Raw genomic sequence first — 20,613 nt, 5'->3', positions numbered from 1 at the left:
CAAGTCCTTGCTTTCTGTTTCCTCATTATAAAGCCCAGAGATTGGACTGGCTGTCTCCAAGCATCCCTCTGACTGTGAAGAGGGGCACCCCAGTTCTCCACAATGAGATGAAGCAGGTGTGGTGTGACAGTTCAGTCACACAGACAGGATCCAGGTCTGGCTCTCCCACTGACTGGCTGTGATACTGCAGGCAACTTACCTCACTTCTATACACCTTGTTTCTCTCAGCAGTAAAATACTGCTCCTAACTGCTCCTACTTTACAGGGCTTATCCTGAGGATGTGGTGAGAAATCCAAGTGATGTTCTTAAGAACACAGATGGACACACAACTAATGATCAAAAATTAGGGGGAGTCTTCCAAAAGTTCATGGAAAATATACAGTATCAAAAACCTACGCATGGATTTCCAAATGGTTTCTGCACCAAAATAACCTTATCTTTTAATTCCATTTCCCATACACTTTTGTTGGCACTACCTCATATTGGCTATTAACTGTATAGCTAGAAGGACCTAGCAGGCTCGGCAGTGCAAACCTGCACCGAGGGAGTGGCACACAGGCAGCCTGGAAGGTGCAAAGGAGGGGCGGCATCATGGGACCACAGGTTAAGACTGCTTGCAACGCCACCATCCCAAACTGGAGTGCTGGTTAGAGTTCTCGCTGCTCTATTCCTGATCCAGCTCCCTGCTGATGGGCCCGGGAAAGCAGCAGAAGCTGGCCCAAGTGCTTGGGCCCCTGTCACCCATGTAGGAGACCCAGATGGAGTTCCTGGCTCCCGGATTCAGTGTGGCCCAGCTGCAACCACTGAAGCTACTTGGGGAATGACCCAGTGAAGAAAGGTGAAAAAGGAGCTGGTAAGGCAGGGCCAGGGGCGAGGCAGGGGCGAGGGCTGGGAAGAGAAGAGCACCTCATCTGGAATGAACAGTAGCCCCAAACCGTGAGGGCGGGAGGAGCAGGCCAGGCCCTGTAAGATGCACCGTGTCCCCATGGGAGGAGCACAGCCCACAGCCTAAGAAAGCAGCTCCTGGGCTATGTGAAAGGGGAAATGGCACCACCGGATTCATGTTTCTAGCTGGTGCCACGGGCAGAAAAGGCGGCTGCAGGTAGTTCAACCATAAATGAGAAAAGGCCAAAGCTCACGACGAACAACCAGAAGCCATTCTTCAAAGCGACTGCATACTTAACCTTGCTCCTGCAGTCCAATAGAGCTGTAGCTCACTGTGAGTGAGAGAGACAGGGTCACAGTGTGAGACGCAGACACGCCTGCAGGGGTTCACGGCCCTCACTAAGCACTCCTCAAGAGCCCATCCACTGCACGGTGTGTGCTTCTTCCCTTAGCACGCCATCAGCCTGCGATGGTGCGTCAGCTGTAGCCACTAGTCTCACTCACTCACACAGGCCAGGAAACACCGACTTGACTTCCCAACACTACTTCTTGTATCTGATACACAGAATCAAGGCAAACGAACTCCTCCATCCTGCTTCACCCAGACCTCTCCCGCTCACAGCCCAGCCGCATACCTTATGTGCCCCCAGTCCACACCTTCAAAAAAGGGATGACTTTTTATCTCCTCTACTCCGCTATTTCCAATTCTATTTTCAGAGTCAACACAAAATCTAGAACATGGAAACAGAGAAGCCACCACATTAGTTACACCTAGAGACTCCAGGAATGTAAGACATTTCACTTTAAAGCATTACGACGCTGTCCGTCTCTCAGAGCTAACAGGTGTGTGTGTGTTCTGGTAACTGACAAGACTCCTCTTCTGCACTTTCTGCATATTTCGGGAGTTCACGCTTTTACGAACACCCATTCCTTGCTGGCCTGGGCTGCGTAGATCAGTGGAGTCCCCGACAAACGTGGGATGGGTCTTGTGGGTACCGTGACATGCTAAGCCACCCCGGCCTCTCCCAGGAACTTGGCTACTGACCTGAGAATTAGGTCCTTGGCTTTGTCCGAGATGGGGACCTCTGGAGGAAACACCAGCGTCTCTTTCCAGTTCATCACTTTTCTGTATGTTTCCTGAGGTGTTTCGGAGCAGAACGGTGGATACCCTACAGACCAAACGGCAGAAAGCCTCCTCAGCTTCGGTGACCAATTAATTAAGTTACACCCCTGAACGAGCGCCACCAGCAAAAGTGACCTGCACGCTTTGCATAACCATCAGAAGGGCCTCCATTCCCCGATTTATAGCAAAATTGCTACTGAGGGGCCAGCACTGTGGCGTAGAGGATAAAACCACCACCTGCAGTGCTGGCATCCCAAATGGGTGCCGGTTCGAGTCCTGGCTGCTCAACTTCCAATCCAGCTCTCTGCTATGGCTGGGAAAGCAGCAGAAGATGGCTTGGGTCCTTGGGACCCGGCATCCACACGGGAGGCCTGGAAGAAGCTCCTGGCTCCTGGCTTCAGATCGGCACATCTCTGGCCGTTGCGGCTAGTTGAGGAGTAAAATAATGGAAGGAAGACTTCTCTCTCTCTCTCTCTCTGCCTCCCTGTAACTCTGCATTTCAAGTAATAAATAAATACATCTTTAAGAAAAAAATGCTACTGAAATTAATAAAGGATTTAAAGTACTGCTCCTTTATTTATTAATTTATTTGAGAGACAGAGAAAGCCTTCATCTGTTGGTTTACTTTCCAGATGCCAGCCACAACCAGTGCTGTCCTACGCCAAAGTTGGGAGCTCAAAACTCAATCCTGGTCTCCCACGTGGGTGACAGGAACCCAATTACTTGAGCCATCACTGCTACATCTTACGGTCTGCAATGGCAGGAAACTGAAGTCAGGAACCAGAGCTGGTATCACACCCAGGACTCCAATGTTGGATATGGGTGTTTTAACTGCTGGGCCAAACGCCCAGCCCCACCCCCCCTTTTTTTTATCAGTTTATATTGAGCACTGGAAAACTCAGATATAGGTTTACAAGAGTTCAGGATATCTGCCATACATGTTCCAGTGAGATAAGGAAATGTATAGAATATGTGCATAAATGAACGATAACACATACCTATTAGCATTTCATACATAATCACGCCCAGGGACCACCAGTCACACAGCTTGTTGTAGCCAGTCTGCATGAACACTTCCGGAGCAATGTAATCTGGCGTCCCAACTGTGGAATACGCCTACAAAGGAGCAGCGTGTCAAACCTGCACTCATACTGTGGTTTTTGCCATCTCTGAGTATGCCTGCTACCAGAAAAGGTGATATATATAGATAGACAGATATAGATATATAGAAGTTCATTTTTCATTTAATAAGGACTCCGCATGTTTAGCACGTGTAAGGCTCAGTGGTAAGCCCTGAGCCCAGTCTCTAGGTGACAGAATACATGAGTGCGCCCCCCGGGGAAGCTCCACTCGCTCATTTGTAAATGTAGTCCTAAGCCCAGTGCAAACAGCAGGCCTGGCTTCCCCACTCACTACCACTGTGTTGGTAAGTTAGCCATCCTCTCGGAGTCTCAGTTTCTGCTTACACAGATTTGGAGCAATGCCACCTGTCCTGAAAGAGCTGACATGAGGATGAATGGACAAAGGGATTGAGCTCTGTGAAATGCAGACCACCATGGAAGCGCCAGGTATTTGCATCATGAACTGAATTCCCACACATTGCTTTTCCATCAGGAAATGACGCAGTCTTTCATTCTTAATTCATATAAAGTCTTAGAAAAATTATTTCTTTGAGACAGTAGCTCTCCACGGGGCTAACCCTCTGGGGGCCATTTGAGAGCGTGTGACAGATTCTGTCACCTCAGTGATCTGGGGGATGACATGATTGGCATTTAGTGTGCATGGAAACAGGTGCTAAGAAGTGTCCTGCCTCCAGTATCGAGTCCCCTCCGCATCTCCTGGGAGCACTGTTCAAGGCCTGGGGCTCTGGGCCGCGAGACTAGGAAAGCACACAGACGAGCAATACCTGGGACTCTTCAGTAAAGGGAGGCAGAGAATTCCCACCACAGTTTTCAGCAGTATTCATTTTTTTTCCCTTTAAGAGGAGATGCTGTAATTATTTTCTCAATGTTAAAATCTGATCTAAAAGTGACACATTTAAAAGTAGGACAAAGTTTATCCCCCAATGCATAGCTCTACACATTTTGGAAACCGCGTAATGCTGTTTGATAGGCACAGGAAATCTGCAATCCTTTGGCTAATCAAAGACTAGGCAGCACAATGCCAAGGCCACAGCCAGTGGCTGCGGAGGCCTTGGACTAGGAGTGGTCATCGTTCACTTTCTGAAGGAATGCTGAGCAAATGCTTAGGGAGCACTTAAGTGTGCGGGTGCTAGACCAGAAATTAGGAAAACAAAGTTAAAAGTTCATTCCTAACCTTAAGAATGGTCAAGGACCTAGTTAACAAGATAAAGGGAAGCAGGAAAAAGGGGAAGCAACTCTTGTATTTGCTAAATAATAGGTGGGAAATGGCATGGAGTTAAAAATAGTGTACGTCTACATTACAGGAGGAATTAAGCTCATCTAAGGTAAAGTCTGCTTCCAAACTGTATTTTATCTATCACTTGTAACACTGCTGACATTCCAAACTTCCTGTTTACTTTATCTATAAAGAAGTTCTTAGAAACTCGCAACCACCTCACTTGTACCGGGTCTGTAAGGACTCATACCACAGGGACGGAGCACTGGAACCTGCAGCTGCCCTCATTGGTGAGACTCACTGTACGCGCACAGCTCAGCTATTCACTGACAGCCACAAGGCATCCTCTACAGTAAGCTACAAAGTCAACATCAACAGTTCCCTTTGCCGAAAACTAAGGAAACTGTGTGGTTCCAGAACCAGCTCTATCATCCTAATCATTATAAAGATACCAGATAATCAGGAAAAAAGCCACATGGGATTCGGGGACAAGGACACAAAATTCTTTCTTAAAAACATAGCTGACTCACCAGTTGTCTCCTGTTCTTCTTCCATGTTTCTGCTTTCCTCTTTGAATTCATGTTCTGAAAAGCTAATTTCAACAAAACAGACTGTCATCAAGGGAGGAAAACTCTCATCAAAATCCAAAATGACACATCTACAAGGGTACTTCAAATAGCTGATGGACAATCAACTATGCATGAACTTCAAAAAACGTCTACTCCAAAATAAACGTATACCTATATACATATATATATACATACATATATTTAAATTGATTTATTTGGAAGGCAGAGTGATAAGAAACCACATGCTGGTTTGCTTCCCAAATACTGCAACTGCCAGGGCTGGGCCCGCTCAAGCCAGCAGCCAGGAGCTCCATGCAGATCATCATCTGTGGCCTTCCTGGGAACATTACAGGAAGCTGGACTGCAAGCAGAGCAGCCTGGACTCAAAATAATACTTCAATATGAGATGCTGGCCGGCCCCGCGGCTCACTAGGCTAATCTTCCACCTGTGGTGCCGGCACCCCGGGTTCTAATCCTGGTCGGGGCGCCGGATTCTGTCCCGGTTGCCCCTCTTCCAGTCCAGCTCTCTGCTGTGGCCTGGGAGTGCAGTGGAGGATGGCCCAAGTGCTTGGGCCCTGCACCCTCATGGGAGACCAGGAGAAGCACCTGGCTCCTGGCGCAGTGCACCGGCCGCAGCAGTGCGGCAGCCATTGGAGGGTGAACCAACGGCAAAGGAAGACCTTTCTCTCTGTCTCTCTCTCACTGTCCACTCTGCCTGTCAAAAAAAAAAAAAAAAAAAAAGAGAGAGATGCCAGCAGCAACACAAGTGGCAGCTTAACCTGCTGTGCCACAATGCCAGCCCCAAACTTACCATTTAAATCCATTTTCCACAAACTTTTTGAAGGACCCTTGTACATCCAAAACACACTGGTACATTGAGGGAATGAGGAAGTAAAGAGATAGAATCTTCGGTTCTAGCCAGGGCTGGATTAAACCAGCTGTAATATTTTAACCAGAAAAGGAAATCAAACTTACAGAAGTCACTTGGTGGGTTGTGTGTGAGATTTCTGTAGAATTCAGTCCTGTGAGCTTTCTTTAACCCCGTGCATAAACCAAAATCAGATAATTTCACATGACCCTAAAACAAAAGATATCCAGCAAAAAATCAGGGGACTACATTAATTTTGAGAACAAAAAGACTTTTAGAAGTTCCTCTTTTAATGGCAATTACTGTAAAAGACTCTTAGTGTGGAATTCCTACAGGTGAAAGGTAAAACTATAAAGAGTAGAAAGTGGAGTAACAGGGCAGCCCATCCGCATGACGTCATTTCTCTCGCAAGCCCTCTTCCTGCACCCCGCTATGAAGTGATGTAGTTCAGCAATAGCCTAAGCTGTAGCTGCCCACTCCCAGGCAGCTCTACTGAACGAGCGGCACCGAATAATGCAGTTTATTCACATGCCTTGGCATCCAACAGAAGGTTGTCTGGTTTAATATCCCGATGGATGAAGCCTAACTGGTGGATTGCATCTATGGCTAGAACAGTCTCTGAAATGTAGAACTGGGTCTCCTCTTCTGTCAAGGTGTCCTTCTTCATTAGCAATGTCATCATGTCACCTAAGTAAGGGAAGCGTCATGTTAATTACATACTGTAAAAGCTCTTTGTGTTTAAGCAATTGGGATCCCCCAGTATACCTCCAACCAGCTTTGAGACTGAATAGCAGTCATTACATAAGCCAAAGTTTTACAATATTTAATGGTTTTTAAAATGGAAAGTATGTGAAATCCAATCAGAGCAGAGCTCAAGGAAGAAACATCCCCACTCAACACCCACAGTAAGCTGCCTAAGAGGAAAATAGTTTAAATTAACAATACCCTCATTGGCCAGCATTGCGGTGCAGTGGGTTAGCAAGCTGTCAACTGTGATGCCCACCATTTGCAGTCCCAGCTGCTGCCATTTCCAATCTAGCTCCCTGCTAGTGCACCTGGGAAAGCAGCAGAAGACGGCCCAAGTCCTTGAGCCCTTGCTACCCACGCGGAAGACACAGACAGAGTTCCAGGCTTCTGGCTTCTGCCTGGCCCAGCCTAGCCGTTGTGGCTAGCTGGGGAGTGAACCATCATATCACTATGCCTGGATTTACTTCTCCATTCTTCTACTGATGGGCACCCATCTTGCATCCAAGTTTTCAGTGACAATGCTACCATGAGAACCCTTTCACAGGACTCCAAGCACACATGTGGGAAAGGTTTCTAAGCACACACAGTCTTTTTGGTAGACCAGCCAGAGTTTCTCTTCTTTCCCTTGTCTTATCCTTTGCCCACTGAGCTGTTTATCTTCTTGTTTATTGACTCAATTTTCTTAACTCTTGACATATAACAATCTAGTTACATACAGTGAACCCAGAATGTTAGTACTTAAAACGTGCCAACTATCACTGCTTCAAAATAATCTCATTTGTGGTCAAAATGACCATTATTCTGAAAGTAAATACTGAAAAATTATGACTGACTATAAAACCTCAGAGCTAGGAACATAAAAGTAAACCCAATCACTAACATTACTATTACGTTTTTGAAAAGCATCTGTCATTGCTACCATGTTCTCTGTTACCTCCAGGAAGAAATTCCATGATTAGATAAAGATTCCTCTTATCCTGAAAGCTGTAGAACATCTTCACCACCCAGGCGCCATCGGCTTCTACCAAAATATCTCTCTCTGCTCGGATATGGGCCACCTAGGTGAATATATTGTGAAAAAAAAAAATTGTAACACATGATGTATTTCTTAAGCGTGTATGTTACAAATTATTCACCCAGAACAGTCATGAAGTGAAGCTGGAGTTCTAGAAAACACCTGAAAGATCTACGTGTGTTCCTATTCTCATTAAACTCCTTCCTAAGGTGCTCCAGGTCTGTCTGGGGGTACTCTACATCTTCAGTCCTGAAAAGGTGGGATGAACACCCAAGGCCTCTCACACAGGGCAATGACTAATCTCAAAACTTTCCAACCAAAACCTCCACTCAGCAATGACCCTAGCTTCGTCATATAAACTTAAGGTACTAGTATGGCTTTAAATGTTACATGTAGAAATTAATCATCTATAAACTGGTATGCAAAAGACAAAGCTTGCTAAAAACAGCAAACTAGGATTAACTGCTACACAAAAGGTTGAGCTAGCTTTTTGTGTTTTTTAAAAAGTAGAAAGTTTATAAAAACTTTATAGGAAGTATTAAAAATTCTCTATATTATCTATAAACATCAACAACTAAAAATTAAGTTTTGAGAGTTCTGCTAATGATTTGTCAGAGTAGGGATTACTAGAGATAATAGTGTGTGAAAATTTCACAGACTAGAAAATTCTGTAAACTGAGTAACGTCTGGGATTGGTTCAACTGGTCAGGTTTCAGGTGCTTTTGCATGAACATATTCCTACATTCTTTCTTCACAGATTAACTGTCATGTTTTATTTGAAGCTCATGTAATTTTCAGTAAGCACCATGATGAACTCTGACCCACATCACAGGAGAATACAGATTTATAAATCTTTTCATGACAATAAAATAGGATCTGCTTAAAATATCGTGTCTGGGATTACTGCACTATTGCACAGTGCCCTGAAAGCTCTGAGATCCAAGCTCAGGAGTCACAGGGTAAGAATATATTTTCTGGCATCAAAAAGCATTATAGTCTCTGGGTCTGTTTCATTAAGGGAAAAGTGGCAGCAATTCCCTTTTAGACAGCATTTGAAAATGATAAAGGAAAAGCCCTGAACTTCTGGTGCTGTACCTGGTGTTTTCAGGAGAAACAACCACATCATAAATCCACCATGATTTTTTTTTTCACCATCCCATCTCCTACTCCCTCTCTTAACCCATTCTTCATTAAGATTCATTTTTAATTATATTTATATAGAAGATCAACTCTATACTAAGATTTCAACAGTTTGCACCCACACAGACACACAAAGCATAAAGTACTGCATAAAGATTGGATTTACCATTAATTCTTAAAGTACAACACATTAAGGACAGAGGTCCTACATGGGAAGCAAGTGCATAGTGACTCCTGTTGTTGATTTAACAATTGACACTCTAATTTTTGACATCAGTAATCACCTGAGGCTCTTGTCATGAGCTGCCAAGGCTATGGAAGCCTCTTGAGTCTATAGACTCTGTTGATATTTAGACAAGGCCATATGCAAAGTAGTTCTCTCCTCCCTTCAGAGAAAAGTACCTCCTTCTTTGATGGCCCCTTCTTTCCACTGGGATCTCACTCACAGAGATCCTTCATTTAGGTTATTTTTTGCCACAGTGTCTTGGCTTTCCATGCCTGAAATGCTCTCATGGGCTTTTTAGCTGGATCCGAATGCCTTAAGGGCTGATTCTGAGGTCAGAGTGCTGTTTAGAGCATTTGCCATTCTATGAGTCTGCTGTGTATCCTGCTTCCCATGTTGGATCATTTTCTCCTTTTTAATTCTATCAATTATTATTAGCAGACACTGGTCTTATTTATGTGATCCCTTTGACATTTAATCCTATCTTTATGATCAGTTATGAACTTAAACTGATCACTTTAATAAGTAAGATAGCATTGACATCTGCCAACTTAATGGGATTTGGATTCCCATGGCAAGTTTTTAGCTTCACCCTTAGGGTTAAGTCCAAGGGAGTGTGTGCCAAACTGTACATCTCTTCCCTCTCTTATTCCCACTCTTATTTTTAACAGGGATCAATTTTAAGTTGGGTTTAAACCCCTAAGAATAATTCTGTTAAGTAAAGAGTTCAACTAATGGTATTAAGTAGAAAAAGAAAATACTACAAAGAATAAAATAGTATGCTGTTCCTTGACAGTCAGGACAAGGGCTGATCAAATCATTGCTTCTCATAGTGTCAGTTTCACTTCTACAGGTTTCCTTTTAGGTGCTCAGTTAGTTGTCACCAATCAGGGAGAACATGATAATTGTCCCTTTGGGACTGGCTTATTTCACTCAGCATGATGTTTTCCAGATTCCTCCATTTTGTTGCAAATGACTGAATTTCACTGTTTTTTACTGCTGTATAGTATTCTATAGAGTACATATCCCATAATTTCTTTATCCAGTCTTCTATTGACGGGCATTTAGGTTGATTCCATGTCTTAGCTATTGTGAACTGAGCTGCAATAAACATTAAGGTGCAGACAACTTTTTTGTTTGCCAATTTAATTTCCTTTGGGTAAATTCCAAGGAGTGGGATGGCTGGGTCGTGTGGTAGGGTTATATTCAGGTTTCTGAGGTGTCGCTCCCCCTCTTCGTGGAGGAACGACACAGGACCCTGCGCTGTTCTTTTCGTCTGCTCGGCCCTCCCCGGGTTTGCTGCTGGTTCTTCCCGGGTTGGCTACTATCCCTTCCACCTCCGTGGAAGGGCAGTTCCCCCTGGCCGCATTCCCCACTTCCGCAGGGGAGCGGCACACCGCCGGCCGGCTCGTCTCGGGGGCTGCACAGGTGTTCCCCTTAGATGTTCCCCATAGATGTTCCCGGTGCATGCCGTCTCTCTCCTCCTTTATAGTCCTCCTCCGCCAATCCCAACTCGGCTGCCCACACGCCGAGTACGCTGCTCTCCAATCAGGAGCAAGTCCTACAGTTAATTGGTTGAACTGGAGGCAGCTGTGCGGAAGCTGTTTTCTCCTCTCCCAGCGCCATATTGTAGGAGAGCAGATGCATAGAATAAGTCTTAATTCCAGTAACAGTCTAGTCCGAGCTGCTCCCCACAGAGGAGAGCAGATGCATAGAATAAGTCTTAATTCGAGTAACTTAGTCTAGTCCGGATTGCTCCCCACAGATCCCCCTTTCTTTTTATTTTTTAGCGTTGATACGCGCCTGTCTTCGGTGTCCCGCGGCACATACTCTGCTCTACTTGCTAGAGTTGCCACAGGCTCTTACAAGTCCTATCAGGCAAACCGAATCCGGGTCCTCTCTTCGCCATGTTGTGAGGAGGTTTTTAGGCGCTGATGCGTGCCTGTGTTCGGTGCCCTGCAGCGCATGCTCTGCTCTGCCTGCAGGGGACTTACAAGACCTATCAGGCAAACCGAATCCAAGCCTTCTCATTGCCTTATTGTGGGGGAGACTTATTAGTGTTGGTTCGTGCCTATCTTCGGTGACCTGCAGCTCATACTCTGGTCGAGCTTTGCTGGCGCTTACCGCCTTAAATCAGGCAGACCGAATCCAAGCCTCCTAATTGTTGCATTGTGGGGAAGCTTTACTGATGTTAATTCGTGCCTGTCTTCGGTGACCTGCGGCGCATAAGCTGCTAGCCGCCGCAGGTGCTCATGGCCTCACTTGATTAGGCAGACCGAATCCAAGCTCTCACATTGCAGTGTTGTAGGGAGGCCTTATTATCTCTCTATTTCTCTATCTCCGGGCATTCCCACTTCTCCCATCTTACTTCTATCTTCCAGCATTCCTATTTTTCTCACTTTACTTCTAAACTTCTGTTTCTCTTATCCCTGCGGCTTTCCGGCACCTCGCCCCGCCGGCGGGTTCCCGGCTCTGCGCCGCTTCAGCCCGCGCGCCTCTCTCATCTGCGCAGCTTCCCGGCTTTGCGCGGCTCGGTTTCGCGAGCTCCGCGGGCTCCACGCTTAACCCTTTCGCGTCTGAACCACGGCCTACGCCAGCGTTCCCTATCTATTCACGCCCCGTGCTCTCTCTGCACGCGGCGGCTTCCGCGAGTAACACAGCGTAGCTTGCGTCTCCACCACTAGCATTCAATCCAAGTTCCCCGGGCTAGCCTGGCGAATTCAACCCAGCGTACGTCTCCGCCCCACGGTTTGGCTTCCCGTCCTTTGCTCCCCGGGCTAATCAGACGGATCCCAACCTGGCTTGCGTCTCAGCTTCTAGTTTCAACTTTTCGCCCCCTATTCCCGGGCTAACTTGAGAACCCCAAAGTGGCTTCCGTTTCCGCCTCGGCCTGCCCCCCGCGGCTTCAATTTCCCTAACATTTTTCTCTACCCGGTATGTTTCCCCAAGCTTTCCTCCAACAATACTCCTCCCTCATTTCTCCTGGCCTCTCCCCACAGTCCGCGTCCGAGTCTGTTTGTTCTAGCTTTCACTTTCGACCTTAGAGATTTCTCCCAGCTTCCCCCCGTAGTCCGTATCCGAATCTATGCCTAGGCTTTCAATAGCTTCTTCCGGCACCCTTTTCGTCCGGCTTTTCCCTAGGCTGTTTGCTAGTCTCTCCCTCCGATATTTTCCCTAGGCTGTTTGCTAGTTTCTCTCTCCGATATTTTCCCTAGTTCTTCCCGTTTCTTCCCTCCTAAGTTTCATATCCGTCCTAAGTTTCCTATCCGAGTCAGGTTTCCTATCCGAGTCACGGCACCATTATGTCGCTCCCCCTCTTCGTGGAGGAACGACACAGGACCCTGCGCTGTTCTTTTCGTCTGCTCGGCCCTCCCCGGGTTTGCTGCTGGTTCTTCCCGGGTTGGCTACTATCCCTTCCACCTCCGTGGAAGGGCAGTTCCCCCTGGCCGCATTCCCCACTTCCGCAGGGGAGCGGCACACCGCCGGCCGGCTCTTCTCGGGGGCTGCACAGGTGTTCCCCTTAGATGTTCCCCATAGATGTTCCCGGTGCATGCCGTCTCTCTCCTCCTTTATAGTCCTCCTCCGCCAATCCCAACTCGGCTGCCCACACGCCGAGTACGCTGCTCTCCAATCAGGAGCAAGTCCTACAGTTAATTGGTTGAACTGGAGGCAGCTGTGCGGAAGCTGTTTTCTCCTCTCCCAGCGCCATATTGTAGGAGAGCAGATGCATAGAATAAGTCTTAATTCCAGTAACAGTCTAGTCCGAGCTGCTCCCCACAGAGGAGAGCAGATGCATAGAATAAGTCTTAATTCGAGTAACTTAGTCTAGTCCGGATTGCTCCCCACACTGAGGAATCTCCAAACTGTCTTCCATAGTGGCTTTACCAGTTTGCATTCCCACCAACAGTGGATTAGTGAGCCTTTTTCCCCACATCCTTGCCAGCATCTGTTGTTGGTAGATTTCTGTATGTAAGCCATTCTTACTGGGATGGGGTGAAACCTCATTGTGGTTTTGATTTGCATTTCCCTGATGGCTAGTGATCAAGAACATTTTTTCATGTGCCTGTTGGCCATTTGGATTTCCTCTTTTGAAAAATGTCTATTGAGGTCCCTGGCCCATCTCTTAAGTGGGTTGTTTTGTTGTTGTGGAGTTTCTTGATCTCTTTGTAGATTCTGGTTATTAATCCTTTATCGGTTGCATAGTTTGCAAATATTTTTTCCCATTCTGTCGGTTGCCTCTTCACTTTCCTGACTGTTTCTTTTGCAGTACAGAAACTTCTCAATTCGATGTAATCCCAAATGTTAATTTTGGCTTTGACTGCCTGTGCCTCTAGGGTCTTTTCCAAGAAGTCTTTGCCAGTGCCTGTATCTTGCAGGGTTTCTCCAATGTTCCCTAATAATTTGATCGTGTCGGGTCGTAGATTTAGATCTTTAATCCATGTTGAGTGGATTCTGTGAGGTGTAAGCTAGGGGTCTTGCTTCATGCTTCTGCATGTGGAAATCCAGTTTCCACAGAGGACGTACAGTCATCTGCTACCACAAGAGCAGGCACACTGCAGCTCTTCAATCGTGTGGGGTGGTTACCATCCCGGTACACGTGCTAACATGTAAAATACTAACAGACTAGAATAGGAAAAGGTTTTCTAAAATGAATGCAGATTAGCTTACAAGGGCTGGGGGGAACAAACTCAAAAGGTAAAAGGGACTGGATGCTGGACTCACGGGGAGACTGCCCCTTCACAGGACAAGAACAGTGGCCCCAAGGCTCCTCAAAGCCTGGCCAAAGGTTCTAGACCAGGGCTATCCAATACAAACATGATTCAAGCTGCAGATTACTCTTTTGGAAGTAGAAGAGTACTTTTACAAAGTAAAAGCAAACAGGTCTAGTTAATATTAATACTACTTTATGTAACCCCATAATTCAAACAGTACTTCAATATATAAGCAATACAAAAATGATGTCTGTGCTTTTGGAGGGCAGCGTGTCTGCACTTGGTATCTATTTGACATTCACAGCACAGCTCCTGCAGCCCAGCTACAATTCAGCCACACGTGGCCAGTAGCTGGATTATAGCTTGAACTGCCTGCTACCTTTTGTCCTTTCTCTTACACCCTATCCAGGACAAATCCCACTGTTGGTAAGTTAGATTCCACTTAACTCCCCTGGTCTCTGAGGCTTTCCGTCTTCAACCCATGCCCTTACTCTAATCATTATCTTACCCATAAACCAAATCACTCTCTCAGCATTCCTTGCTCTCTACATTTCTTCCCTCTGGAACCAGTGTGACATCAACAAAGTTGCTTATAACCCTGGCCCCCTACCAAGCTCTCAATAGTTCCTATCACCTTCTCACCCAACCTGAAACCAGGCTAAGGTTACCGGACCGTCTACTGTACTCTCAATGCATGGCTGCCAATCCCGTGGGCACTCACCTCTACCTCCCTGCCACGGCTGCCTTCCCACACTTCCGGATGACATTTCACAGCTCCTCTGTCTTCACGTCTCCAGTAAGCCCTCCCCGCTTCCTTTACTTGAGGCTGATGCCCTCACTCATCTCCACTCAGGCAGGAACATGGAACTTCTGAATGCCATCTCCAGCGCCCTGAGGTTGTTCCCATTTTACTCGGTTTTCCTCCGTTTTTATGTCTCTGCTCCTCCATCTTTAATAATTACTCCTGTCATTATCTCCCCTCTCTTTCTTGCATCTTTAGTTTTTCCCTTTCTAATAAATTCCTCCCATCAGCACTGAGTCAGTTCTTGTCTTAAGGGGGAAAAATAAAAAACAAAAACCAAAAAACAAAACCCACCTCCTTTTGATTAAATTTCCCTGTGTCAGTCGACTCCTTGTCCTGCTTCACACGAAGCATTTATCCATACTTGCTTCCTCTGCCTCTACTCTTTCTCCACTTCTACTCACTTTCTCCATTTGTGGCTTCCACTCTGCCCTCTACCACTGCGTCGAGACTTCTGCCTTCCAACCCACCGCAGCGCCCCTTGGCAAGTCACTCAACATCTCCATGTCAGGAAATCGGTGCACAGTGCCCTTCTTGCTCTGTCTTGGGAGCACTGGCTGCAGCGGACCACTGCCTGCTCTGGCCTCTCCTCGTGGTCTGTCTTGGGAGCACTGGCCGCAGCGGACCACTGCCTGCTCCGGCCTCTCCTCGTGGTCTGTCTTGGGAGCACTGGCCGCAGCGGACCACTGCCTGCTCCGGCCTCTCCTCGTGGTCTGTCTTGGGAGCACTGGCCGCAGCGGACCACTGCCTGCTCCGGCCTCTCCTCGTGGCTTCCACGACACTGCGTTCTTTCTTCCCCTCTACGATAACGAGAAGCTGCTCTTTCTTGGTCCCGTGTGCTGGCCCGCCTGCCTCTCCTGCTACCCTCCGGTCGTTCCTCCCTCCACCCTGCCAGCCCCGAAGGTTTCTTTCTCCTCTCAGAGAAGGCCAAGATTGTTCTTGCCTGGGGCTCTGTCTTTGGCACCCGGGCCTCTGTTCTACCAGACCTCCCCATGTCATTCTTCCTCATTACCCACATTCTCATTAATTATTTCCTCCCAGATCTAATTCTTCCTGTTAAACCCAGCTCATGTAGATCACCTTGTCCTTCTAAACAACATTCTGCACACTGCTTATCAATCATGACAACCTGCAAATGGCTGTCTCTTTTCTCTACCATCACATGACAGCAGGACCAGGTTTGTTTTGGTAACTGCTGTATCCCAGCACCTACAACACTCGGTACACCACAGGCATCCAATGCATGCTTGCTGAATTACTGAAGTAACAAAGTTAACGGGTGCAGTGAAAATCCTGCAGTCACAGTCCAGTAACAACCAGTGCCATGTGCTGCAGTGGGGACTAGGACAAGGCATGAGGAGCAGAGGCAGGCCACCCTCCACAGCCTAGTACTCCACTAGAGCAGGTGCTCATGCACACACTACAGTGTCCTCCCACACGGGAACTACAGGGGAACACAGCAAACACACAAGGGGTGCTTTCAAGTGCAGGCATGAAGCCACAGGAAACAGGGAAAGAGCCCAAGAATACAGGAAAAGTAGTCATGGATTTGAGTAGGTGTGAAGAATAGGCGAATTCTCAGAACGGTTTTGCTTCTTTGACAGGTGACAGGGACCAGGTATGCTAAGAACTGTTCCTTATTTTCACAGGACTCAGAAAAGGGGGTCTTTTATTATGGACTGAACACCTGTGTCTCCCCAGTGCTCACATGGTGAAGCCCCAGCCCCGCGGTGTGGCTCTGTGTGGAGAGGAGGCCCCAGGAAAGTAAAGGGTCGGTGAGATCACAGGGCTGGAGGTCGTGTCCTCGCAAGAGGAGGCCCCAGGGACTTCCCACGTGAGCACACGGCAGAGGCAGCCATCTCACACCTCTAGGACTTGGGAAAGTACATTTCTGCTGCTTAAGCTACCCAGCCTGTGGGATTCTGATGCGGCAGCCTGAGCAGACCAATACAAAGGCTATAAATTTGGAAGAAATTTTAAATAACAGAACTGAGGAACACTAAAGCAAGCTATCAAAATATTAACAGGTCATATAATAGGAGGTTACTGCTTTTTAAAACTCCCCATCTAAACACCTGCTCTAACACCTGGCCAGTGGATGTCCCGCTGCATGCCATGTGTTAAGGAGACCACACCTGCTCTTTTTCAAGCATATCGGCCTTTCTCAGTATCTTCATTGCGTAGATGTGGCCTGTGTCTTTCTTCTGGACCAGTCGTACCTGGAATAAAAAATAACTGATTATCACTGTTAAACAATCACTACCATTGAAGTCAAGGGGAAAGTAGCAATGTATACATATTTAAAAAAAATAAAATAAAATAAATGATTACATATAGGAAAGTGCATATAAGCAAATAAATGCACGTATTTTAACTTGAGAGGCAAAGGGACAGACAGACACAGGAGGACAGAGTAAGCCAGCCCTCATCTGCTGGTTCACTCTCCAAATGCCCACAGGAGGTGCAGCCAGGGGCCTGGAACTCAATCTAGGTCTTCCAGGCGGGTGGTAGGGACCCGGTTACACGAGCCATCACCTGCTTCCTCCCCGATCTGCACTGGCAGGAGGCTGGCGTCAGCAGCGGAGCCAGGACTCCACCCAGCAGCTCCGTGTGGGACGTGGGCGTCTCGACCAGCACTTCAACCACTGGGCTAAACGCCAACCCCAGAAGCTGCTCCAGCCGTCCTGAGACACACTGCCAGCAGCAGTGGGGCCAAGAAGAAACACACCTCTCCGAAAGCTCCTCTTCCTATCACTTTCAGAGACTCGAAGTCATCGAGGCCAAGCCGGGTCCTCTTGAGCCGCAGGAACTCTGTCTCTTTGCGAGCATGTTGTGATCGGCGTAACTTTTTCTATGATAAAAAATGAGGACAATTTAAAAGGATGATTTTGTAATCAGGTTGTTTCAAAGAAGCTTATAGTATAGAAAAAGGATGCACATAAAGTAGGGACAAGGTATTATTATTAAATGTTATATATTAGTGCTATATTTTATTTTCCAAAGTCAAGCATTTTTTAAATAAAAATAAAACAATCTAAAGAAAACTTTTCAAAGCAACATTTTCTAATTTTATTAATCTGTAATTACTTTGCTATTAAATATTTAATAGTTAAATGTTATTCCAATATTTGAGAGAGAGAAAACTACCAGCTCACTCCCATCACTCCCTGCTGACAGAAGCCAAAGCTGAACCCAGAAACAACCCGGTCTCCCACACGAGTGGAACCCAACGACTGGAGCCATCATGCTGCCTCCCAGAATCTGCATCAACAGTATGTTAGACTCAGGAGCCACAGGCTAAGAAAACTTTTGTAATAGAAAAAACTGATAAAATCCTTACTTTTGGGATCTATTCTATTAAATATTTCATCTTAGGTAGTCATACACACACACACACCTGTATGTATATATGTATACACATATATAAGATGTATTTTTCATCTACATGCTAACTTAATTCATAAATAAAAATTAAACTTTAAGAAAGGCTAATAGGATTCTCAAGTTCATTTTTACTCTACTAAGTCTGAACTATCCAAGCCAGTAATTTCATAATTGCTTCTACCAAGATCACAAAAAATAACTAGCAATAATAAGCAATGTAACAAAAACTCAAGGTTACATTTGGAGCAGGCATTTATTTAATCCTTCTAAACCTTATTTTCCCCCCTCAGCAAATAAAATTCACAGTTAGTTCCTAACAGAAGTGACACAATAGGAAATAAAAACCAGGGAGAAACGAAGCCCTATTCATCTCTAGCTGGACCTTTTTAAGCTTTCACTGGTTCAGCTGAGAAGGAGCCAAGCAGACATGGCTCCTGTAACAGGCAGGAAACACGGCCTTACACGCAGCTCGAGGCACAGCCACTGCAAGGGCCCTTCCTACCTCTGTCCATTTTTAAAATGTTAGGTAAACTATGACAGACTCTGTCAATGCAATGGAACCCTGATACTTCTAACACTGTAAATCATTGAGGATGAAACTGAGAAATTATATCTTCAAATTTTATCTTCCATTATACACTCAGGCATATCAACAATAGAAATTACATTATTAATAAAAGGCAAGTCACAAATTAAAAAGCTTTCTAGCACAGGAACTGAGCCCAGTGGTTAGGACAGCCCCGTCCCACACAGGAGAGCCTGGGTGCACGCCCGGCTCTGCTCCCGACTTTAGCTTCCTTCTAATGCAGACCCGAGAGGCAGCAGTGCTGGGCCAAGTGACTGAGTCCCTGCTACCCACCAACCTGGGCTGCGTTCCCAGTTCCTGACTTACGCAGAGCCCAGCTCTGGCTACCCCAGGCATTTGGGGAGTGAGTCAGGGAATGAAAGTGCACTCTGTCTCTTAAATAATTTTTCTTAAAAATATTTTTATTTATTTGAAACAAAGAGCAACACAGGGAGAAAGAGATTGAGAGAGAGATAAATCTTATCCACTGGCTGACTCTCCAGATGGCTCCAGCAACCAGGGCTGGGCAAGGCGGAGGCAAGGAGCCTGGAAATCCATCTGGATCTCCTAGGTGGGGGCAGGGGCCTCAGGAGTTAGGCCAGCTTCCGTTGCTTTCCCAGGTGCATTAGCAGGGAGCTGGATCAGAAATGGAGCAGCCGGGACTGGAACCAGCACTGACAGGGGATGCCAGCTTTCTACGCAGCAGCTTAACCCACTGTTCAACAATACCTGCCCCTCAAACTAATATTTTCCTAAAAGTTTCTGACAAATATCCATTTTCACAGCCCATATACATTATAAAATACAGTAGTACTACTGAAAATATAAGTAGGCAATAATGCAAGGGTATTTGTTGGTAAGGAGCCAGCAGTAAAGAAAATTAACTATAATAAATGATGTGACAGTTATTTCTCTATTTACCTAAAAGCTATCCAGATACAGTGTCTATAAGTTAGTTTAAAAAATAAATTTCCCTAATCATAGATTTAGGGTTATTTTTCCCTTTCAGATATCAGTTTAAAATCCCCCCCCTTTTTAAGATATATTTATTTATTTAAAAGCTAGAATTATAAAAAGAGAGAGAGAGATATGGAGAGAGACAAACAGACACTATCTTTCATCCACTGGTTCACTCTCTAAATGGCCACAATAAATGGCTGGGCCAGGCCAAAGCCAAGAGCCAGGAGCTTCTTCTGGGTTTCCCATATGGGTTGAGGGGCCCAAGCACTTGGGCCATCTTCTGCTGCTTTCCCAGGCCACAGCAGGCAGCTGGGACACAAACTGGTGCCCACCTGGGATGCCGGTGTTGCAGGCAGCAGCTTAACCTACACACAGTAACTTTGTCCTCCAGTTTTTCTCTTTTTAACAACAGCTTAAAATTACACTTAATGACAAAAACAACCACAGATCCTACAGGATCAATGAAGACTATTCATGGCTTCTTTTGATATTAATGCAATGCCAAATACCTTTTGTACACAGTAGGAGCTCAAAATTATCTTATGAAGAATTTTAGGAAATAGAATTACTTGTAAAAGTAGCTTGTTTTCAATTTTAAAACTGTAGTTCCTTTTTAAGGCCACTCGGTGGCACTACAGTATCATGCCCATGTAGTAAAGAAAATTTAATTTTTTCTAATTACATAAATGAACAAATACAAGAGTTTAGAAAGATATTCTGAATCTCTCCTTTATGGCCTATAAAGCTGAGTACAGTTGGGGGTAGTTACAGAAACTTGTCTAATCTGAATGGAAAAGATAATCTCATTAGTTTCATCAATTGTGTTTAAAAATCCACAGGCACAGGAAACAGGCAGCCGGAGACAAGAAATGTTCACTAAACACCTGATAGGCTGTGTAACACCACAAGTAAGCAAAGTTTGGGCACAGCCAATCATAGCAGAAAGGCTGAACCGGGGTGGAGCTGTGGTGTGGCTGAGCCTGGCTGGAGTCCGGCTCCTCTGCGCTGCCGACCTAGCAGGCGGGAGCTGTCTCTCTCTCTCTCCGCATCACTCAGTCTTTCAGAACAATAGATATATAAATGCATCTTTTTTTAAGGGAGGGGGGAGAAGTCACAGTAAACGGAACACAAAATTTCACAAAAACAAGAATCACCTTTAACATGGCTATGTTACCTAAAAAAAAAAAACTATTAAAGGACCTCAATCTTAAAATCAGTGTTAGAGTTTAGAGGGAGCTGAAGCAAGTACATGGGGGGAACA

At 45.9% G+C, this 20,613-nt stretch overlaps 1 protein-coding gene across 28 annotated transcripts in view; it reads right to left on the bottom strand.

Annotated features, from left to right (window-relative positions):
- The window catches only part of STK38L (serine/threonine kinase 38 like), a 179,419-nt gene that overhangs the window by 4,457 nt on the left and 154,349 nt on the right, over positions 1-20,613 (bottom strand). For 12 of the 28 annotated variants that reach the window (XM_089304730.1, XM_089304737.1, XM_089304735.1 and 9 more), the window contains 10 exons: positions 17,172-17,294; positions 16,579-16,662; positions 7,486-7,609; positions 6,337-6,491; positions 5,912-6,014; positions 4,898-4,959; positions 3,916-3,999; positions 3,008-3,125; positions 1,932-2,055; positions 1,522-1,617 (listed from right to left, as the gene is read on the bottom strand). In XM_089304730.1, the coding sequence (XP_089160856.1) occupies positions 1,522-1,617; positions 1,932-2,055; positions 3,008-3,125; positions 3,916-3,999; positions 4,898-4,959; positions 5,912-6,014; positions 6,337-6,491; positions 7,486-7,609; positions 16,579-16,662; positions 17,172-17,294 (1,073 nt within the window). The remainder of the gene's footprint in view (positions 1-1,521; positions 1,618-1,931; positions 2,056-3,007; positions 3,126-3,915; positions 4,000-4,897; positions 4,960-5,911; positions 6,015-6,336; positions 6,492-7,485; positions 7,610-16,578; positions 16,663-17,171; positions 17,295-20,613) is intronic. The other 16 variants (XM_089304739.1, XM_089304733.1, XM_070049552.2 and 13 more) reach the window with 2 other exon arrangements.

Source organism: Oryctolagus cuniculus, chromosome 9 (genome assembly GCF_051225735.1).
Source record: "Oryctolagus cuniculus isolate XC-2025 breed Fujian yellow rabbit chromosome 9, ASM5122573v1, whole genome shotgun sequence".
Lineage (NCBI taxonomy): Eukaryota > Metazoa > Chordata > Mammalia > Lagomorpha > Leporidae > Oryctolagus > Oryctolagus cuniculus.
Note: the sequence above shows the minus strand (reverse complement) of the source record. Positions and strands in the feature narration are given on the sequence as shown.